Here is a 21,502-nt window from a genome sequence, read left to right as displayed (position 1 = left end):
ATCTAGCTGACTAGTTCTGGTAATGTATAAATACATGGAATCAATAATTTAATTTATAAAATCATCAAAGCATTCAATTTTGCTGATTTTTATCAACTTCATAATAATAGTAGTGCTAATATAAATAACATTCATTTAGTACTTTGTGACAGCTCTTGTGTTTTAACTGCTTTAACTGCATTATCTCATTCAGGACAAAGCTGCTCAAGGTAGGCACTATTCCAATTTAAATTAAATTTAATTTAAATTAAATTTATTCCCAATTTAAAGGTAAAGAAATCTAGGCACTTAAAAAGTTTGGCACTTTGCCTAAGATCATTTAGATTGCTACAACTACTTTTTTTTTTTCCTTTTGATAGCATTTTCTTTAACCCTACAGATGGTGAGAGTTTGAAATATTGTTGGCAGCTAGAGTAAAGAAGAAAATCTGCATTGGAATTAGTTTCGGAGGTGCATTTTACATTACATTTTGTAGATTAAAAGATTCTCCATTTTAGGATTGCTATAGTTTTTACCTCAAGACTTTTCTTTATGTAGTCAAGATATGTATTACAATTTTGCAGAATTTCAAGGACTCTCGCAGAGGTGGTTATTTGCAAGACATCCAGTTTGTTTTGTACTTTTAACATTATTTCTTTCCACATGGAAATCACTTGAGAGAAGAGTTTTGCTTCTGCTGGGAGCTGCCTTTAGAAAGAAAATTAGACATAATTTTATATTTTGAAGGTACTATTATTAAAATCTATAATCCAAAAGCATTTTCCACAGAATACTGTTCAATTTACAAAATGTTTTGATATGCTTTATTTTTACTGATCAATCATTAATTAAAGATATTTTTCGAGAGTCTGTAATGTACAAGTGATATACATGGTAGGAAATACGAGGATACATTAGATATACATCCATCATCTAACAAGATTATACTTAGTGAGAGGTATAAGACAGATGTATACAAGTTCTACATAAAGTAGGTAGAAGTGATTCGTGTCCTAGGAAGTGTAATAAAACAAAGGGCTACTGAATTTCTAGAGAGGAAATGGCATTTAGGGAGAGCTTCGTGAAGAAGCTATTTGATCTGGGTTTTAAAGGAGCAACAGTGCTTTCACATCAAGAATATTGCAGGTAGGGCATTGGGCCTAGGAGCAAGAGAATAGAGCAAGTGTATAAGGAAATCCAAGTTCTATTAGAAATTATCTAATCTTAAAGGATAAAGGAATATAAAGCAGATTCAGCATAGATATAGAAATTTTCCTTGAAAGAATATTATCATCATTTTCCCCCTTGGAAAAGGGAAGCAAAACCCACCCATGGCATGGTAATCCACTGATACATTAATCTGAGTTTTGTTGCTGCTACTGTTGGAATTGAATGAGGGAAGGATTTTCAAAGATTGTGTGGTCTAGTTCTTTTACTTTCTCTGCTCACCTACATTTCCCACTCCCGTCCCACGCTAGCCCCAACCTGATTCAGGCTCCTCAGGGCTTGGAGGTTGAGGTAGAGAAGAAATTAGAGAAAAAGCCTTTTTTTAAAAAAAAAAATTCAACTGGTGTTATTTTTTTCTCTTTTGCCTCTTAAATGGCCCCGTAGGGCAGTTATCCAAGGAGTATGTAGCTGGGGTCTTGAGAGTGCCCCCAGCAGGAGCTTCTACATTGCAGCATTCCCTGGCTCTCTTCAGCTGACCTCTTACTTATAGTCATTCCTCATTCTTGCTTTAAGCAGTATACCTCTGGGATTCCCTTGTTCTGGCCCCAACCATTTTGAGTGGAGATCTTTCAAGATGGAAATTTCTACCGTGTCTCCTTGGTCTGAGTCAGGATTTCTCAACTTGAACACTATTGACATTTTGGGCCAGATAATTCTTTGTTGGGGGGTGGAGTGCTTTCCTGTGCATTGTAGGATGTTTAATATCCTCTGTTCACTAGATAGTAGTAGAACCCCACCCCCCAACCCCTGTTGTGACAATCAAAAATGTCTTCAGATATTGCTCAATATCCCCTAGAGGGCAAAAATCACCTCTGATTGAAACCAGTGGTCTAAGATAACCATGTATTCTTGTACTTCTTTGCTCTACTATTAAAGGCTGCTTCAAAATTCTCCAGAGAAGACGCAAGTCCTAGTTCCTAATGCCCCCAAATTCAGGGCAATATATGTCAAGCTTGTCTAAGAGCCCTCCCACCATTATCCCATTCTCCACCTCGGGTGATGGGCCTACCAATTTCTACAGCTCAGCAAAAATCTTATCAGGGAGACTTCAATCTCCCCTTCTGTTCAGCACCCTCCCAATGTCTTTAGGAGTTCTAGTGCAACTCATAGTTAGTTTGGAGTGAGGGTAAATGGCACAGCATCCTCTACTCTCACAAATTCCCTTTAAATTCCCTTTCCTCTAATGAATCTCTCTTTCCTTTTCTCTTTTTCACCCTTGTATCAGGGCCCATCATCCTTCTCCATTAGTCCACTATATGGAGGCAGGTCCAATATAGACCCATTTTTTCTTTTGCTTACAACTATATACAGGAGCTGTCAGCATCCCTTAACTAAAAGCCCCCTTTTCAACCTCATAGCAAGTCCTGTCAAAGAACAACTTGATGACATTTTGAACTCCCCTACCTGGGAGTCTTACCTCTCTATCAATTAAGAAATCTTCAGTAACAAGTAGCATTAAAGTTTGAATTTAAGGCACCAAGTTGTAACCACAAAGAATATATTCCTTAGGTATGTGATTTCACCTTTGAGGACTATCAGAATAACTATAGATTAATAGAAAAATGTAAAGCATTCATATGACAAGCATATACATGTATAACAAAAATGGATATTGTTTCCTATAAAGCAATACTCACATCTAAGCAGTTCTATTTTGTAAACCTCTAATAGCTCCCCTTTGCCCCTAAAATAAAGTTCAAAATACTTAACCTGATATTCAAGGTCTTCTATTGTCTGCGTATTATGCCTTACAAATACACACCCCATGACTTCCTACCTTATTTCAAAATGGCTCCTAGACTAGCTTGTGTGATTTACTGTCAGTAGTTTAAATCCTGCCTAGTTAATATATATGTCTCAATTTAAGCACTCTTAAGACCAATTGCTTTAAAAAGAGACCAATTAATTTGCATGCTACGAATAAAAAGGTAAAAATTGCAACAATTGTCTAGGACCTCTATTCTTTCACATGATCCAAAGTAGGACACTATCATTAATGTATGAATGCTATTAAAAACATGTTTATTGTTCACATCAAAACCACACTAACATTCCAGAACTAAATAAACATGTAGTATTGTGGTTTATGGATTATAATTACTTATCTGATAGTTCTTTCAGTCCTTAATAGCTTAATATCAGCAATTGAGAAATAAGGCTTCTTTTTTTTTAAAAAAAAGATGATGCTTGTAATCTTTTATGAAAGAAAAAAAAACATAATAATGATTCAGCAGATTATACACCTATGCCTATAGGTAGGATTGTTTTAGAGTGTTCATTGAAGAAATGATCTCTCAAGGATTACAGGAAATAAATTACCCACCATGCATTTTTTTACCTGTGTATGGCCTATTTTATGTTTTTTACCTTTGTATTTCTAGAGAATGAAAAATTGGTTCAAGATAAAGCCAATTTCTTTGACAATTCATCCATTCTTCAAGAGTGTAAGAGAAGAGAGTCAAGTTTTTATCCCATTTATCCACAAGATCCTACAATGATAAAATCACACATACATACAAATCCAAATATATAAAATGACTCTATAAGAGTCATATAATAGAAACTGAGATCAAAGGTGATTATCAGTCACTGACATACAGAAAATAATAAATAGAGGGTCACATAAATGAATATAAATCTAATTATATTTAGTTTTGAGAGAGGTTTGAGATGTCTTGTTCATCCAATTTTCTGTCTTATTATAAAATATACAAACACTTTTTGTATGTATATTCTTTCCTTTCTTTAAACACTTTTGCACATATGTACATGTAATATCTTTAATAGTTTACATAAATGGCAACCATATGATACATATTGTTCTGTAACTTGCTTTTATTTTTAACCTAATAATGTCTTTTAGTGAGGGTTTATGTTAGTACTTATAGATTTTCTTCATTCTTTTAATTTCAGAAAATTCCATTGTGTACATATAACATCTTCTTCCAACTAGTATATTTATGAAAGTAATAGGAAAATGGTTAAAAATCAATTAATACTAAAATGCTTATTTAAAAACCAGTAGACTGGTGCATCGCCTAGCTCTGGCTCCTAGAGGGAACCGCTTGTAACTCATTTATATTTCTCTTCCGGTATTTACCTACATATTTCTTTCTTTTTAAATCTATTTTATATTTCAATAGCTTTATTAAGGTATAAATTGACACAAATAAACTGCACATAAAGTGTACCATTTGATGTTTTGATATATGCTTATATCTGTGAAACAATCACCACAATCAAGATAATGAACATATCCATTACTCTGAAAGGCTTTCTTGTGCCCTGTTGTAATCCCTTCCTCCTACACCTACCTCTCTCATCCCTAGGCAATCACTGATCTACTTTCTCAAACTGTAGACTAATTTGCATTTTCTAGAATTTTATCTAAGTGGAATTATATAATATGTATTCTTTTTGGTCTGACTTCTTTCACTCAGCATTATTATTTTGAGATGCATTCATGTTGTTGCATATATCAATAGTTCATTTCTTTTTTATTGCTGAGTAGTATTCCATTGTACAGCTATACCATATATTTATCATTCATGAGGTGTACACCAGGGTTGCTTCCTATTTTTTGCTATTACAAATAAAGCTGCTATGAATATTCAGGTGCAGGTCTTTGTACAGACATAACCTTTCCTTTCTCTTGGGTGAATACGTAGGAGTGGAATGGCTGGATCATGTGGTAGGTGTGTTTTTAACTTTTTAAGAAACTTTGTGATTCTAACATTTTACATTCCATACAGCACTGTATGAAAGTTTTAGTTCCTCCACATCCTCACCCAAACTTGAGATGATCAGTCTTTTTAATTTTAGTCGTTCACTATGGTGGGCAGTGGTATCTCATTGGGATGTTAGCATTTCCCTAATGAGTAATGAAATTAAGCATCTCTGCATGTGTTTTTTTTCCATCCACGTTATCTTCTTTAGTGAAGTGTCTGTTTAAATATTTTGCCCATTTCTTTATTGTTTTGTATTTTGAGAGTTCTTTATATATTCTGGATACAAGTGCTTTATCAAATGTATGCTTTGCAAATATTTTCTCCCAGTCTGTGGCTTATGTATTTTTTTCCTTAACAGTGCTCTTTTGAAGAGCACAAATTTTAAATTTTGATGAAATCCAATTGATAGATTTTTCCTTCTACTGATCATTCTTTTGGTGTCATATTGAAGAAAGTTGCCATTTTCTGTGATGTTTTCTTCTCGAAATTTTACAGTTTTAGGTTTTGCATTTAGGTCTATGATAAATTTTTGAGTTAAATTTTTATATGCTGCAAGATATGGCTTCAAATTTTTTTTTAATCTTTTTGTTTTGTGTATGACTGTCCAGTTGTGCCAGCACCATTTCTGAACAGACTATTATTTCTTCTCAGAATTGTTTTTACACTTTTGTTGAAAATCAGTTGTCCATACATATGTGGGTTTATTTTTGTACTCTCTATTCTGTTCCATTTTTCTCTTTGTCTGTCTTTAACCAATATAAAACTGTTTTGATAACTGTAGCTTTATAGTAGGGCTTGAAATCAGGTAGCTATTCTAGTTCCTTTACATTTTTATAAGAATTTTAGAATCAGCTTGTCAATTTCTACCACTAATTGGCTAGAATTTTGATTGGTATTGCATCATATCTAGATCCTTTTGGGGATATTTAAACATTTTATTTATATTGAGTCTTCAAATGCATGAACACAGTATATCTTCCATTTATTTAGGTCTTTAATTTCTCTCTGCAGGCTTTTGTAGTTTTTAGTGTAGAGGTCTTACACATCTTTTGTCAGATTTATCCCTAAATATCTCATATTTTTTATTATGCTATTGTCATTGGCATTTTTTAATTTAAATTTTCAATTGTTCATTGCTGGTACATAGAGTGCAGTTGATTTTTGTGTACTAATCTTGTATTCTGAAAACTTGCTAATATGAGTTTTATTTACTCTTTTTGTAACTTTATTGGATTTTTTTGCATAGGCAACTGTGTCATCTGAATATAAAGAATATTTTACCGCTTGTTTTCCAATATAGATGCTTTTTGTTTCTTTTTCTTGCCTTAATACATTGGCTAGAGCCTCCAGTACCATGTAGAATAGAAGTGGTGAGAGAAGACCTCCTTGTTCCTGATCTTAGGGGAAGGTGTTCAGTTTTTCATCATTAAGTATGATGTTAGACATAGGTTTTTCATAGATGTCCCTTATCTGGTTAAGGATGTTCTCTTCTGGTCCTAGTTTGTTGAGAGGTTGTTTTTGTTTTTGGTTTTTTGAGTCAGAAATGGATGTTGGATTTTGTAAAATGCTTTTTCAGCATGTACTGAGAAGATCATACGGTTTTTCTTTTTTAGTTTGATATGGTGAATTACATTGATTGATTTTTGAATGTTAAACCAACCTTGTATTTCTTAGATTAGTCCCTCTTGATTATAATGCATCATCCTCTTTATATATATTGGTGGATTTTATTTGGAAATTTCTGTTTAGAATTTTTGCATCTACATTCAAGAGGTCTCTAGTTTTTTCATAATGTCATTGTCTGGTTTTGGTATCAGAGTAATTCTGGCCTGAAAGAGTAAGTTAAGAAGGATTCCTTCCTCTATAGGTTTCTGGAAGAGTCTGTGTAGAATTGGTATTATGTCTCCCTTAAATAAGCCATCTGGACCTGGACTTTTCCTTGTGGGACGATTTTAAGCCATCATTTCAATATCTTTAATACATATAGGGCTATTCCAGTTATCAATTTCTTCTTGAGTGAGCTTTAGTAATTGGTGTTTTTCAAGGAATTTGTCCATTTCATCTTTGTTGAATTGACTTAATGTTGTTCATAATATTCCCTTGTTATCCTTTTAATATCTGTAGATTCTGTAGTGATGTCACCTCTTACATTCCTGATGTTGGTAATTTGCATCTTCTGTCTTCCACTGGTTTTGAATAAGTGATTATGATGTTTCCTGAGCTTGGAGTGTATTGAGCTTCTTGAATCTGTTGCTTTATTGTTTTCAATACATTTAGAACAGATTGCGTATTATTTCTTCAAATTTTTCTTTCTTCTGTTTTTCCCTCTCACTCTTCATCTTGGAGGACTCCAATTACATGTCTATTATATTCCCCGAAGTTTTCCCACAGGTCACTGATGTTTTTTTTCATTTTCAAGACTTCTCTTTTTTCCCTGTATTTCACTTTGTATGGTTTCTAATGTTATATTTTTAAATTCACTAATCTTTGCTCTTGCAATGTCTATCTGCTGTTAATCCCATCCAGTGTATATTTCATGTCAGATATTATAGTTTTCATCTCTAGAAGTTTGATTTTGGTCTTTTTAAAAAAATATCTTCCACATATCTACTTTTTTTTTTTTCCTTTTTTGGTGAGGAGATCAGCCCTGTGCTAACATCTGCCAATCCTCCTCCTTTTTTACTGAGGAAGACTGGCCCTGGGCTAACATCCATGCCCATCTTCCTCCACTTTATATGGGACGCCACCACAGCATGGCTTGCCAAGCAGTGCGTCGGTGCGTGCCCGGGATCCGAACCGGCGAACCCTGGGCCGCCACAGCAGAGCGCATGCACTTAACCGCTTGTGCCACCGGGCTGGCCCCTCTACTTAACTTTTAAACATATGGAATATAGTTATAATAATTGTTTTAATGTCTTTGTCTCTAATTCTAACATCTGTGTCAGTTCTGGATAGGTTTCCGTTGGTTAATTTCTCTTTTCATTATGAGTTATATTTTCTTGCTTCTTTGAATGTCTGATAATCTTTAATTAGATTCTAGAAGTTCTGAATTTTACCCTGTTGGGTACTGGATATTTTTGTATTCCTGTAAATATTCTTGAGCTTTGTTCTAAGTGCAATTAAATTACTTAGAAACAGTGTCATCATTTTTGGTTTTGCTCTTAAGGTTTGTTAGAGAGGATAAGAGCAGCAAGTAGTCTAGGGCTAATTATTCTATATTACTGTGGCAAGATCCTTTTAAGAGCTCTGTCTGATGCTCATGAATGTTACAATTTTCTGTTGTGGCTGATGGATATGGGCACTATTCACAGCCCTGTGTGAATGGTTCCCTTTATCTCCGCAAGCAGTCATTTCCTTGGTTTCGAGTAGTTTCCTCACATTCACATACCAGTGATTAGGTCTGCTGAATACTTGAGTCGGGACCTTCAAGAGGTCTCTGAAGTTCTCATTCTATGCAGCTCTGTCATTCCTGGTTCTTTATCCTACAAATTCTAGCCTCCTTTGGCTCCTCAGTCTTTCAACTGCATCTCCTAGTATCAGGGAATCTACCAGGCTCTGGTTGGATTCCTCCCATTCCCCCTCAACCAAGATCTGGAAACTCAATGCAGTAAATTGGGGCAATCATAGGGCTTGCCGTTTTGTTTCCCATCTCTCAGGGATCCTTGTCCTTCAATGCCTGATATCCAATATCCTGAGAACCATTTATCCATATATTATTTCTGTTCTGCTTTGGATATTTCAGGCAGGATGGAATATCTGGTCCCTATACTCCATCTTGCCTGGAAGTGGAGTCTTTCTGTGTGTGTGCTGTTCTTTTTCAGCTTCTTGAGTATGCCTAAATTATCATTTATTAAATTCATTTTTACTTTTTAATAAAGGCATTTAGTGCTCTAAATATTCCTTTTCACAGGGCTGTAGCCAATTGTGATAAGGTTTGATTTATAATTCTCTCCTTTTTGCTTGTTTCTGCTTTAAAAATTTTTTTTGTGTGTGAGGAAGATCAGCCCTGAGCTAACATCCATTGCCAATCCTCCTCTTTTTTTTTTTTTTTGCTGAGGAATACTGGCCCTGGGCTGGTATCCGTGCCCATCTTCCTCTACTTTGTATGAGACGCCGCCACAGCATGGCTTGACAAGCAGTGTGTTGGTGTGTGCCTGACATCCGAACCTGCGAACCCTGGGCCGCCAAAGTGGAGCGCGTGCACTTAACCGCTTGCGCCACTGGGCTGGCCCTTCTACTTTAAAAAATTTTGTCTACATTTATTGTATATTCTTATGGTTGCTTTTATTTTTATTTTTATTTTATTTAACAATTATGAAAGATAATTTTAATATAAAAATATAAAAATAATATTGAGTTTATGCAAAACAATAATGTATTCCTGGATGGGATATTTATTTATTTATTTATTTATTTTTTAATTTTTTGTTTATTGCAGCAACATTGGTTTATAACATTGTAAAAATTTCAGGTGTACATCATTGTACTTCTATTTCTGCATGGACTACATCATGTTCACCACCAAAATACTAATTACAACCCATCACCACACACATGTGCCGAATTATCCCTTTCACCCTCCTCCCTCCCCCCTTCCCCTCTGGTAACCACCAATCCACTCTCTGTCCCTATGTGTTTGTTTATTGTTGTTATTATCTACTACTTAATGAAGGAAATCATGTGGTATTTGACCTTCTCCCTCTGACTTATTTCACTTTGCATTATACCCTCAATGTCCATCCATGTTGTCACAAATGGCTGGATTTCATCGTTTCTTATGGCTGAGTAGTATTCCATTGTGTATATATACCACATCTTCTTTATCCATTCGTCCCTTGATGGGCACTTAGGTTGCTTCCAAGTCTTGGCTATTGTGAATAATGCTGCAATGAACACAGGGGTGCATGTAACTTTGCAAATTGGTGTTTTCAAGTTCTTTGGATAAATACCCAGCAGTGGAATAGCTGGATCATATGGTAGAAAACCCTAAAGAATCCACCAGAAAACTTTTAGAAGTAATAAACGAATATGGTAAAGTTGCAGGATACAAAATCAACATACAAAAATCAGTTGCATTTCTATACACTAACAACGAAGTAGCAGAAAGAGAAATTAAGAATACCATCCCATTTACAATTGAAAAAAAAATAATAAAATACCTAGGAATAAACTTAACCAAAGAGGTGAAAGATCTGTACACCGAAAACTATAAAACATTTCTGAAAGAAATTGAAGAAGACACAAAGAAATGGAAAGATATTGCGTGGTCTTGGATTGGAAGAATTAACATAGTTAAGATGTCCATACTTCCTAAAGCCATCTATAGATTCAATGCAATCCCTATCAAAGTTCCAACAACATTTTTCACAGAAATAGAACAAAGAATCCTAAAATTTATATGGAACAACAAAAGACCCCGAATAGCTAAAGGAATCCTGAGAAAAAAGAACAAAGCTGGAGGTATCACACTCCCTGATTTCAAAATATACTACAAAGCTATAGTAACCAAAACAGCATGGTACTGGCACAAAAACAGACACACAGATCAATGGAATAGAATCGAAAGCCCAGAAATAAACCCACACATCTATGGACAGCTAATCTTTGACAAAGGAGCCAAGAACATACAATGGGGAAAAGAAAGTCTCTTCAACAAATGGTGTTGGGAAAACTGGATAGCCACATGCAAAAAAATGAAAGTAGACCCTTACCTTACACCATGCACAAAAATTAACTCCAAATGGATTAAAGACTTGAATGTCAGACCTGAAACTATGAAACTTCTAGAAGAAAACATAGGCAGTTCTCTCTTCCACATCGGTCTTAGCAACATCTTTTCAAACACCACATCTGACCGGGCAAGAGAAACAATAGAAAAAATAAACAAATGGGACTCCATCAAACTAAAAAGCTTCTGCACAGCAAAGGAAACCATCAACAAAACGAAAAGACAACCTAACAATTGGGAGAAGATATTTGCAAACCATACATCTGATAAGGGCTTAATCTCCAAAATATATAAAGAACTCATGCATCTCAACAACAAAAAAACTACCAACCCAATTAAAAAATGGGCAAAAGACCTGAACAGACATTTCTCCAAAGAAGATATACAGATGGCCAACAGACACATGAAAGGATGTTCAAAATCACTAACTATCAGGGAAATGCAAATCAAAACTACAATGAGATATCACCTCACGCCCGTCAGAATGGCTATAATTAACAAGACAGGAAACAACATGTGTTGGAGAGGATGTGGAGAGAAGGGAACTCTCATACACTGCTGGTGGGAGTGCAAACTGGTGCAGCCACTATGGAAAACAGTATGGAGATTCCTCAAAAAATCAAGGATAGAACTACCATATGGTTGCTTTTAAATTTCCATTTTTTGTGGATGGTTTTGTTGTTCGTCTATTTTTTTTTTTTTTTGCTGTTTTTCTGCTGTTCATTTTTTATTTTACCTCGTGGTTAGAGAACACAGTCTATTTGGTTTATCCCTTTTTTGTAACTTATTGAGTTTTTTTATATCAGGTCCAATTAATTGATATTTTCCCTATATATTTGTGTTTGCAAATAATGTGAATTCCATTTGTTGAGTACATATTTCTCTCTCTCACTTTAACTATAATCATGTTAATTTTACTATTAAATATCTCTATATTATTACATATCTTGTTGAACTTCCTGAAGTTTTTAAATGATTCTTAGCTATGTTATTGGATGTTGGGCTGCCCCAAGAGAGACTAACAGGGAACACTGAATATAAGCTGACCCTATGGTTCAATTCCTAATTATACTAGAATAGATGTGGAGGCTGCTGTTTGTTCTAGAAAAAAATTGCAGGGACACACAGGTATAGAGGTAGGATTAACCTTTAAGAGCAATAGCTCATGAAATGAAAATGAAGCATTTGACCTCAGCAAGCAGAATCTCAAGGCAATGGTTTTGGCATGGGCACTGCTAGAACTCTGGATATTTCTAGCAGCAGTGGCACTGCTGGTAAAAGTCATGGTTTATAGGGTCATATTTTTTTTTTTTTTGAATGTTTATAGCAGCTTCATTCACAATCACCAAAAACTGTAAACAATTAAGATATCCTTCAAGAGTGGAAGGACAAACAAACACAATACAACATACACTGGAATACCATTCAGTGATCAAAAAAATGAACTACTAATGCATGCAACAACCTGGATGAATTGTTGGTTTGCTTTGTTTTGTTTTTGTTTCTGTTTTACTAAAACTTTATTTTTTAGAGTAATTTTAGGTTCACAGCAAAATTAAGAGGAAGGTACAGAGATTTCCCATATACCCTCTGCCCCCACCTGCATACAGCCTCTTCCACTACCAACATCCCTCACCAGAGTGGTACAAATGTTAAAACTGATGAACCAACGTTGATACATCATAATCACCCAAAAGCCATAGTTTACATTAGGGTTTATTTTGGTGTTGTACATTCTATGGGCTTGGATAAATATATAATGACACGTATCCATCAATATGATATCATACAGAGTATTTTCACTGCCCTAAAAATCCTCTGTGCCCCACCTATTCAACCCTACCCCCTAGCCTAACCTCTGGCAACCACTGATCTTTTTACTGTCTTCATAGTTTTCCCTTTTCCAGGATGTCATATAGTTGGAGTCATGTATGTAGCCTTTCAGATTTGCTTCTTTCACTTAGTAATATGTATTTAAGGTGGCTCCATGTCTTTTCATGGCTTAATAGCTCATTTCTTTAAGTGCTGAATAATATTCCATTGTCTGTATGTACCACAGTTTATCCTTTCATCTACTGAAAGACATCATGGATGCTTCCAAGTTTTGGCAATTATGAATAAAGCTGCCATAAACATTTGTGTGCAAGTTTTTATGTGTACATAAGTTTTCAACTCCTTTGGGTAAATACCAAGGAGTGTGATTGCTAGATTGTATGATAAGAGTACGTTTAGTTTTGTTAGAAATCGCCAACCATCTTCCAATGTGGCTACACCATTTTGCATTCCAACCAACAATGAATGAGAGTTCCTCCACATCCTCACCATTATTTGGTGTTGTCAGTCTTCTGTATTTTGGCCATTCTAATAGGTGTGTACTGGTACCTCATTGTTGTTGTTGTTGTTGTTTTTTTAATTGATGTTTTAATGGTTTCTAACATTGTGAAATTTTGGGTTGTACATTTTTGTTTGTCCATCACCATATATATGACTCCCTTCACCCCTTGTGCCCACCCCCCACCCCCAGTGCCCCTGGTAACCACAGTCCAGTTTTCTCTGTCCATGTGTTGGTTTATATTCCACATATGAGTGAGATCATACAGTGTTTGTCTTTCTCTTTCTGGCTTATTTCACTTAACATAATACGCTCCAGGCCCATCCATCTTGTTGCAAATGGGATGAATTTGTCTTTTTTTTATGGCTGAGTAGTATTCCATTGTATATATATACCACATTTTCTTAATCCAATCGTCAGTTGAGGGACACTTAGGTTGCTTCCACTTCTTGGCTATGGTGAATAATTCTGCAATGAACATAGGGGTGCATAAGCCTCTTTGGATTGTTGATTTCAGGTTCATTGGATAGATTCCCAGTAGTGGGATGGCTGGATCATAGGGCATCTCTATTTTTAATTCTTTGAGGAATCTCCATACCATTTTCCATAGAGGCTGCACCAATTTGCATTCCCACCAGCTGTGTATGAGGGTTCCTGTTTCTCCACAGCCTCTCCAACATTTGTTGTTTTTTGTCTTGGTGATTATAGCCATTCTAATGGGCGTGAAGTGGTATCTTAGTGTTGTTTTGATTTGCATTTCCCTGATGATTAGTGATGTTGAGCATCTTTTCATGTGCCTATTGGCCATCTGTATATCTTCCTTGGAGAAGTGTCTGTTCATTTCCTCTGCCCATTTTTTGATCGGGTTGTTTGTTTTTTTGTTGTTCAGTTGTGTGAGTTCTTTATATATTATGGAGATCAACCCCTTGTCAGATGTATGTTTTGCAAATATTCTCTTCCAGCTGGTTGGTTGTCTGTTCATCTTGATTCTGGTTTCATTTGTCTTATAAAAGCTCTTTAATCTGATAAAGTCCCACTTGTTTATTTTTTCTTTAGTTTCCCTAGTCTGGGTAGGCATGTCATCCGAAAAGATTCCTTTAAAACCAATGTCAAATAGTGTGTTGCCTATATTTTCTTCTATGAGTTTTATAGTTTCAGGTCTCACCTTCAGGTCTCTGATCCATTTTGAGTTAATTTTTGTGAATGGCGATAGCACATGGTCCACTTTCATTCTTTTGCATGTGGCTGTCCAGTTTTCCCAACACCATTTATTGAAGAGACTTTCCTTTCTCCATTGCATGTTCTTAGCACCTTTGTCGAAAATTAGCTGTCCGTATATGTGTGGTTTTATTTCTGGGCTTTCAATTCTGTTCCATTGATCTGTGTGTCTGTTTTTGTACCAGTACCATGCTGTTTTGATTACTATTGCTTTGTAGTATGTTTTGAAGTCAGGGATTGTGATGCCTCCTGCTTTGTTCTTTTTTCTTAGGATTTCTTTAGCTATTCGGGGTCTTTTGTTGCCCCATATAAATTTTAGTATTCTTTTTTCTATTTCTGTGAAGAATGTCATTGGGATTCTGATTGGGATTGCATTGAATCTGTAGATTGCTTTAGGTAATATAGACATTTTAACTATGTTTATTCTTCCAATCCACTATAGGGTTATATTTTTATATGATCTAAATTTATCTTGTCTGCCCAAATAAAACTTTCTGACATTTCCTCATGAATAATTAATAATGTTCCCATAAAAAGGTGTTTTTAGTATTCAAACTACTAAATATTCAATATAATTTCTATATAAGTATATGAATGATTTATACAATTCAAAAGCTTGCAGAATGCAAAAAATTAAAGTGATAAATGAAACTAGAGACAATTAAAACATTTTCCCTTTGCCATAACATTTACCTTAATGGGCCCAAGATAGGAAGATCCTTTAATTGTTGCAAACACGATCTGAGACTCTTCTAACTGAGCTAATATGTCATCTGTAGATGAAATTATTAGGGTAGAGTAAGTCTCTGTTTGATGAAGAACTAAATGTAAAGGAGTAGTGTTCCAAAGGTCAACAATCTTAGATAGCGTATTTTCAAGAGCAGCTTCATTAGTTGCTGAGGTTGATATTCCGTTTATTTCATCTTCGTACTGAAACATCTAAAATGAAAAAATTATTTTTTAATATCCAGTGGAGCATACAATTCTCGATACATCTAAAATAGAAGATTTAAATGAACGTGTTGAAGGTGCATCAGAAGTGTTGAAGATCTGATTCCAGTTAGGTTTACATGCTAACCAGAGACTTCATGGCCTAAGCTTCATGACATAGCCCTTTTCGGTTTTTGATCATCCTATTCACATTCTTCATGCTCAGTGAAAATTTATAACCACAATGCTTATTTCTCTGACTCTAGTCAGTGTAAAGAATAGTTAACAGCACCTTCTGTTTATGGGCAGATGGTATTATTTCCTTCAGCTTTGTTTTCTCTGCACTAATACCAACCACTTAATTCACTTTGTGACATGCTTTCACTTTCCATGATAATTCTTGGGATGTAATCATCTGAGAGAATGTAACTCTAATGGACACAGCTTTCCATGGCTTCGCTTTCTTTGTCACAGCTCCATGAGGGTAAGTGTCTCAGAATACATTAGTGGAATATGTATAGGCCTTCTTTCCATGTACACTGACTGCCAATTCCCATAGGACAAGATCCTGATAGAAGATCTCCAAATTCACTTACTGTAATAGAGATACTCAGAGTGCTTCTCATATCCACATCTTAGAATTAACTAACTGGGCTGATTGTTTTTATCCCCCCAAAAAAAGAATCTAACACTGTTCCCATATGTCATCTCCATGGGGTTAAAAAGTGATGCCTAATCCCTATGGTTTGGTAATGCAGCTCAGTGGGGACTATGAACAAATATGGCTAGTTTTCATCATCTCTCTTATGGGTCTGCCAAAGATGGGTGTAAGAATGGTGGAATCAATTGACTGCCTATGGTGTTAAGTAACAGCTTTGGGAAAGAGGTCTGCCTTTTGACATAGATTATTCAGTCAAAGGCAGATAAGGCACCACAGGACCATCAAGTTTCTATGCTGAATAAAGAACTCTCTGCCTAATGATGACATTCTGAAATTGCTAAAACTAAATCCAGACACTGACAATGTGTAAAGCAAAATTTCAACCTAGGGAATCTGGCCCTTTCAAGTCTTTATGGTCAAAGTTTGGGACCTGAATGACAAATGGTCATATCTTCCAATTGACTTGGTAATATCTGGCAGGTTTCACATGCATCTTAATGCCCATATTTACTTATCTGCCTCTATTACAAAGCACATGGCTTTCTAAAGTGAAAGTGGTCAACTATAAAGTAATTATGTTCATCTTAGACATACTATTGACCTCTTCCTCTTAACTTACTTTATGACATGCTTTTCACGTCACAGGCTTCTCAGAGCCTGCAAAGCATTTTGGACAGAATGGTTGTCAAATAACGTCATAATTTATTCATTTGATAGGATCACTAATTGTCTTCTATCAGAGCCTGTTCTGGACAGTCTTGCAGCATGACCACCATCTCTGAGTCAACCCTAAGATATGCATGCTTTAGTAAATGAAGGCTGAGTTTCTGGGCCAAATCCTGTCCATCTAGGCACTTACGTTATACTGAATAAGTTGTTGAATATCTACAGGATGATCAAAATCATCCAGGAACTCTTAGAGTTCACTTTAGATTACCAACTGATTGTCAGCTTATCCCCTCTGACTACTATAATAATTAACCTCAAGAAGAAGGGGTTCCTTTGATTCCTGGCTACAGTATTTTGGAGGCTGAAAACCTTGTTCATTTTTGTTCAGATGTTGAATTATCTTAATTTGGATCCTCCAAAAAGTGTGGGACTTCCTTTTTAAACTATCTATTCATGTTAGAAATGTAAGAGTAGTTCACTAGAATCCTTTGAGTTATTTACGTCACCAACCCCATGTAGGCCACCAGCTGATCCCCTCTATGCATATCTACCCTAACTTTTTTTTTTTCCTTTTCAAAGTAATTTACTTTGGTTCACTTTTTTTTGTTGTTGTTGTTGTTCTTATTTAATCTTTATTTTAATTTTTGTTTATTGCAGTAACATTGGTTTATAACATTGTATAAATTTCAGGTGTACATCATTATACTTCTATTTCTGCATAGATTACATCATGTTCACCACTCGAATACCAATTACAACTCATCACCACACACACGTGCCGAATTATCCCTTTCGCCCTAACTTTCATTGCTTGTGCTACACTTGGCCAAATTTCACTCTTTACCTGACTTGCCCAGGAGTGATTCCAATAACCCGAGACTTTGAAAATGAAAATATCATTGAAATTGCATTAGATTTTTGGAATGTTGGTTTGAATAAACCTAGCTGTTGGCATTGACCTATATGTTCAGAAATTATCTAGATATTTTGCTGAATTCACTCTTGGCACATAGATCAGTTAGGAGGCTCTCATCGGGAAAGGATGAGAGATTTAGATGGGATGAGGAGTGAGAGAGCAAGAGAACGTACAAAGATTATTTCCTGATTTTTATTTATTTATTTTTTTGTGTGAGGAGATCAGCCCTTTGCTAACATCTGCCAATCCTCCTCCTTTTTTCGCTGAGAAAGACTGGCCCTGGGCTAACATCCATGCCCATCTTCCTCCACTTTCTATGGGACGCTGCCACAGCATGGCTTGCCAAGCAGTGCATCTGTGTGTGCGCGGGATCCGAACCGGCAAACCCTGGGCCGCCGCAGCGGAGCGCGCGCACTTAACTGCCTGCGCCACCGGGCCGGCCCCTATTTCCTGATTTTTAGCTTAAGCAATTAGAAAAAATGGAGGTGCCATTAACTGAGAGAGGGAAGAGAGAGGAAGAGTAGAATTTGGGAGATGGAGAATGAGAAGTGTGTTTTTGGACATATTAATTTTGAGATATCTCTTAGACATATAAGTGGAGATATTGAACAGGAAACTGGATATGTGAGTTCAGGAGGGAGGCTGAGGTTAGGGCTGGAGATATAAAACAATCTAATTTTAAAAATCAACTGAAGTTGTCTTTTAAAAATTCTTCTTTTTAAGTTCTTTTAAATTTTTTCCCATTTCCTCATTATAACAGATCATTTAGCAAAAAACTATAAAATACTATTTTTGATTACATTAGATATTGTCAACTGTGAAACATGGAACATAAATGAAGCTTATTGTAAGCTAGGCATGAAAATAGAAAAGTTTTAACCATGAAAATCATGGGAAAATTCTGTTTTTATAGCAAAACCTGCATGGCAAATCAAATAGTTGCTAATTATGTATTTTAAATATAATATCAAGTTATTGGTAGGACTATCCTAATACACTCAATATATTTTCATTTTATATAAAATGGAATATAGTAGTTTTGATTTTTCTATTCCTATAAAATGTATTCTCTATAAGAAGTAGCACTGCTAAATAATAAGACACTAATTTCATTGGTCACACATGAAAACCAGTATTACTGTTTTCTAGTCACCTAGATAATAATGGCATAATGAATGGCTTACCCAATATCTCCAATTAAACATAATTCCTATCATTTATCATCTTCTAATATACTCCTACTTTCCCAGACATTCTATAAACTTCTCCCTTTTCTAATTCCTATTCCTTGTAGATTTACTTGCCTACTTAAAATTGACCCCTCTGGTATTTCAACCTATTTTTTTTCAAACTATTTTTATTTACCTTGAGCGCTAGAAGATGCTCTACTGTACAGTTTTTATCAAGAGAAACTGACTTTCCAGTAATCTCCTGGAGGGCCTCCCAGTGCCTTGGCTTGAGACAGGGGTTTCCCAGAGCTATGATGATAGGCAGTTCTTGTTTAAAATCTGTCACTGATTGCTTAAGATGTGTCAACATGTCATTTTTAGGTAAACCTATAAATAGCAATGGGTTAGTAGGCTTATGATATCTTCATCGTATTTTTAAAACCAGAAAACAAATTTGCTACTTAATTTAATACTAGTTTATCAGTTATTAGTCTGCACTAAAATAATGAGTTCTATTAACATCACCATCCCATAAGAATCACCTATAAAATAAAGAGAAATAGTTATCAGGACTGGTGATTAAAACTCAAGACCATCAGAGTCAAGTTATCTTGGAAAATTTGATACTAGGGATAGCCAGCTACCACAGGGTTTGCAAGATTTTCACTGTCAAGACTGATATACAGATACACCCATACACATTCAAAAGACTGGGCTGTTAAATTCTGCTCAGTAAGGAAGAACATCAAGAGAAAAACTACTGTCACCATTATTTCATAAAGAAAATGTTTTAATCCTGAAATGTAGGAAAGGTAGGTAAAAACTTTGCCGTAGACCAGCATTAGTCTGTCCTCTGGCATTGACAAACCACTGAGGTCCAGGACTCAAAACCTATGCAGTTGAAGCTTCAACCCTTATAACCTTTTTATTCAACTTAGAAAAGGGGAGGGGCAAGGAAAGCCAAAGTTGGGGACTCAGGAGAACTGAAAACTACCCCATGTTCTTGAATATCCAATTTGTATAGTGGGGCTTCTATCATAAAGCCATGCTGCATAACAAAATTGTTTTTCAAGACCTGGTTAAATAAAAGGGCAAGAAAATAACTTTGGTTTCTGCAAGTCTATCCTTTGGCAAATAGTAAGATTTTATGTGGGAGTTGATGGTTAAAAGAAGGTGGTGTTTACTTGTTTCTTTATATACTGTTCTCTGAAACAGATATAGGACAAAATATTGAGAGAGAACGTGCAAACGAGTGTTATGTTAAAGCAGGTGGGACTATGGGTGATTTGTCCCCAGTTTTTCTCTTTTCTAGACTTTTTCTGGAGAGGAAAGTGTAGCTTGAAGGATAGCTGAGAGATAAGGGAGGAGTTTAAAAGGCAAAAACATTCTCTGCCAGGTGAAATAAAACTTTCCTTTTGGAAAGGTTATGATCTTAGAGAATTCTTACACGGGACAGCATCTCTGTGTTGGCAAGGCTTCAGATTTGACGATCAGCAGAAGGGAAACTTCTCAAAATGGCTTCTTAGCTGTTTCCTGCACTGCCCAAAGGATACTATAGGCATACACAGTGAGGATTTGGGAGAAGGTTCTGCAGGTGGGCCCTTATCATCAAAACATCTCTGGCCGTAAGAAGGGCCAGAATCATGGTGAAGTGTCTAGGGTTCTACCAAGGACACTAACTTTTAAAGCATTCAAAAATTGTTATTAATTACTTAAAAAAATTTTTTTGGCCAAGTTTTAATCTCTCTCTTGCCTCAGGAAACGATTCTTACCTATACTCCTGTACTGTCTTTCCAGATATTAATGGTCAGCCCTTGGGAACAGGTAAAGAAACAAGGCCAAAAAGAGGCCAATTTGTGCATAATCCTAGGTGGGAAAACTTGAGAAAGACACTTTTACCTTTTTCTAGTATAAAGATTATATGCATCCATTTTGAAACATTTCTGTGTACTGATTCTACATCAATACTGTCAAGAGTACTATTCCTCCATTCCCGAAAGAGTGTTCCCCACTCCTCTCGTGCATCCCATAATAGTTTCCTCAAGGTTAAGTCATATTCAATGTCAGAGATCTCAGACAGCACAATCTGTGTAATCTCTTCCATATTGAGAGAATGCATTTGAGATTGGGCACCATTGAAATAATCCTGATAGCTTGAATATGTTTTAGCTTTGTTAGCTAAACTTGCGGTTTCCTCTGTGAGAGTCCGGATCATTTCCATTGCGGTCGACACTTGTGTACCAGCAGATAACAGAACAGGAGCTCGTATCTAAAAAAATAGCAGTAAGACAGTCTGAGATCATAATGTTCGGAACTTAAGCATGTTTATTGAGCGTTTTAGTATGCAATCTAAGCTTTAACAAACATTATTTGCAATCTTCATCTGAAAAGATTGTCCTTAATTTATAATTATTTGTGTTTATTATGATTAATTTAAATTATGTAATTATTATTACCATCATATCTATAATTTATGCTGTAACTTCTGTATGTCAGGCACTGTGGTAAGTGACACATTACCTAACTTACTAAATCCACACACAATCTTGAAAGATAGTTAATATTTTTCACAATTTTTCAAGGAAGTTCTAAGGTTGTAAATCATATTCCCATCATCAAATGCTTACCATGGCAGTTCCAAGGTATGGCTCTATAGCTGCTTGGCTCCCAAACTCATTTCCTTTTTCTGATCCTGTCGAACTTGGTATTACTTTTATGATGCTTGTCACATGCTGCCTTGTATGCAAGTTTTACTATTGCACATGAAATTGTGGACATTTGCAACAATGATCTCCAAAGAGGGATATAGGTAAAATTTTGCCCTGATTTATCCCTTACTAAGTTATAAACTTCTTAAGATTAAGGATAGTTTCATTGATTTGTTTTTGTACATCTCATAAAACCTAGTTCAGTAAAACACAGAGGGCAGTTGTTTATTAAAAAGT

At 35.6% G+C, this 21,502-nt stretch overlaps 1 protein-coding gene across 1 annotated transcript in view; it reads right to left on the bottom strand.

The window, feature by feature from the left end:
- Positions 1-21,502, bottom strand: part of DNAH14 (dynein axonemal heavy chain 14) — a 346,391-nt gene that overhangs the window by 241,301 nt on the left and 83,588 nt on the right. The window contains exons 18-22 of the mRNA XM_087424245.1: positions 20,457-20,826; positions 18,754-18,944; positions 14,906-15,151; positions 3,574-3,695; positions 516-687 (exon numbers count right to left, since the gene is read on the bottom strand). Of these exons, the coding sequence (XP_087280371.1) occupies positions 516-687; positions 3,574-3,695; positions 14,906-15,151; positions 18,754-18,944; positions 20,457-20,826 (1,101 nt within the window). The remainder of the gene's footprint in view (positions 1-515; positions 688-3,573; positions 3,696-14,905; positions 15,152-18,753; positions 18,945-20,456; positions 20,827-21,502) is intronic.

The sequence above is a fragment of the Ceratotherium simum genome, chromosome 36 (assembly GCF_057802395.1).
Source record: "Ceratotherium simum simum isolate JZ-2026a chromosome 36, ASM5780239v1, whole genome shotgun sequence".
Classification (NCBI taxonomy): Eukaryota; Metazoa; Chordata; class Mammalia; order Perissodactyla; family Rhinocerotidae; genus Ceratotherium; species Ceratotherium simum.
Note: the sequence above shows the minus strand (reverse complement) of the source record. Positions and strands in the feature narration are given on the sequence as shown.